At 32.3% G+C, this 799-nt stretch overlaps 1 protein-coding gene across 1 annotated transcript in view; it reads right to left on the reverse strand.

The window, feature by feature from the left end:
- Positions 1-139: 139 nt before the first annotated feature.
- Positions 140-799, reverse strand: part of HELRODRAFT_83625 (hypothetical protein) — a gene marked incomplete at both ends in the record, with an annotated part of 2,929 nt that continues 2,269 nt past the window's right edge. The window contains one exon of the mRNA XM_009023601.1: positions 140-324. Within this exon, the coding sequence (XP_009021849.1) occupies positions 140-324 (185 nt within the window). The remainder of the gene's footprint in view (positions 325-799) is intronic.

Below are 799 nucleotides of genomic sequence, written 5' to 3' on the forward strand. Positions count from 1 at the left end.
AAACAATAATGGTGATAGTGTTAGTGATGATGATGGTTATGTTAGTGTTGATGATAATGATGACCATGATAAAAAAAAAATAAATAATGTCATAAAATAAAACAGAATTCAACCAAATGAAAAGCTATAATAAATAATGTTATAAATAAAAAATGGTGACCAAGAATGAAACATTTTTATACTTTTGGCAGCTTTTTGAAGAATGGATAGGTTGGGCGTACTGGGCGTCCATAATTTTGATGAGAGTTTCACTATCGTTGGCCTCGTTAAACGGAGGTTTTCCTGTCACTAACATGTACAAAATCACCCCCAGACTCCAGATATCTGTTCAGGGGAGTGTGAAAAGAATAAAAGTAAATTTAGGTGTGAACCTTTTGTAGAATTTTAAAGTTTAAGGGCTAATTTAGTTAGGGGTGTGTGTATTTGTGAGTAGAACACACTTCGTTAAGCAGTTTTTTTATAGTATATTAATAATAAGAAACTAATGATCAGATAATAAAAGTGATTTCAGTCTACCTACATTCATTAAAATATTCTAATGATTCATTGCTCTATTTATAAGTGTTTTTGATTTGATTTGCTCAGTTAATTAATTAATTAATTAATATACAAACATTTTTTACCAATAACAATTACAAATTAAACAAAATAACCCAACAACTAACCCACAGCAGGAGCATGATAACTATCCCCCAACAAAATCTCCGGAGCTGAATATGCCAAGGACCCACAGGAGGTATCCAGCATGCTGCCGGGGACAAACTTGTTACTAAACCCAAAATCCGTCAATTTGACGACC

This window comes from Helobdella robusta, assembly GCF_000326865.2.
Source record: "Helobdella robusta unplaced genomic scaffold HELROscaffold_37, whole genome shotgun sequence".
NCBI classification, from domain to species: domain Eukaryota; kingdom Metazoa; phylum Annelida; class Clitellata; order Rhynchobdellida; family Glossiphoniidae; genus Helobdella; species Helobdella robusta.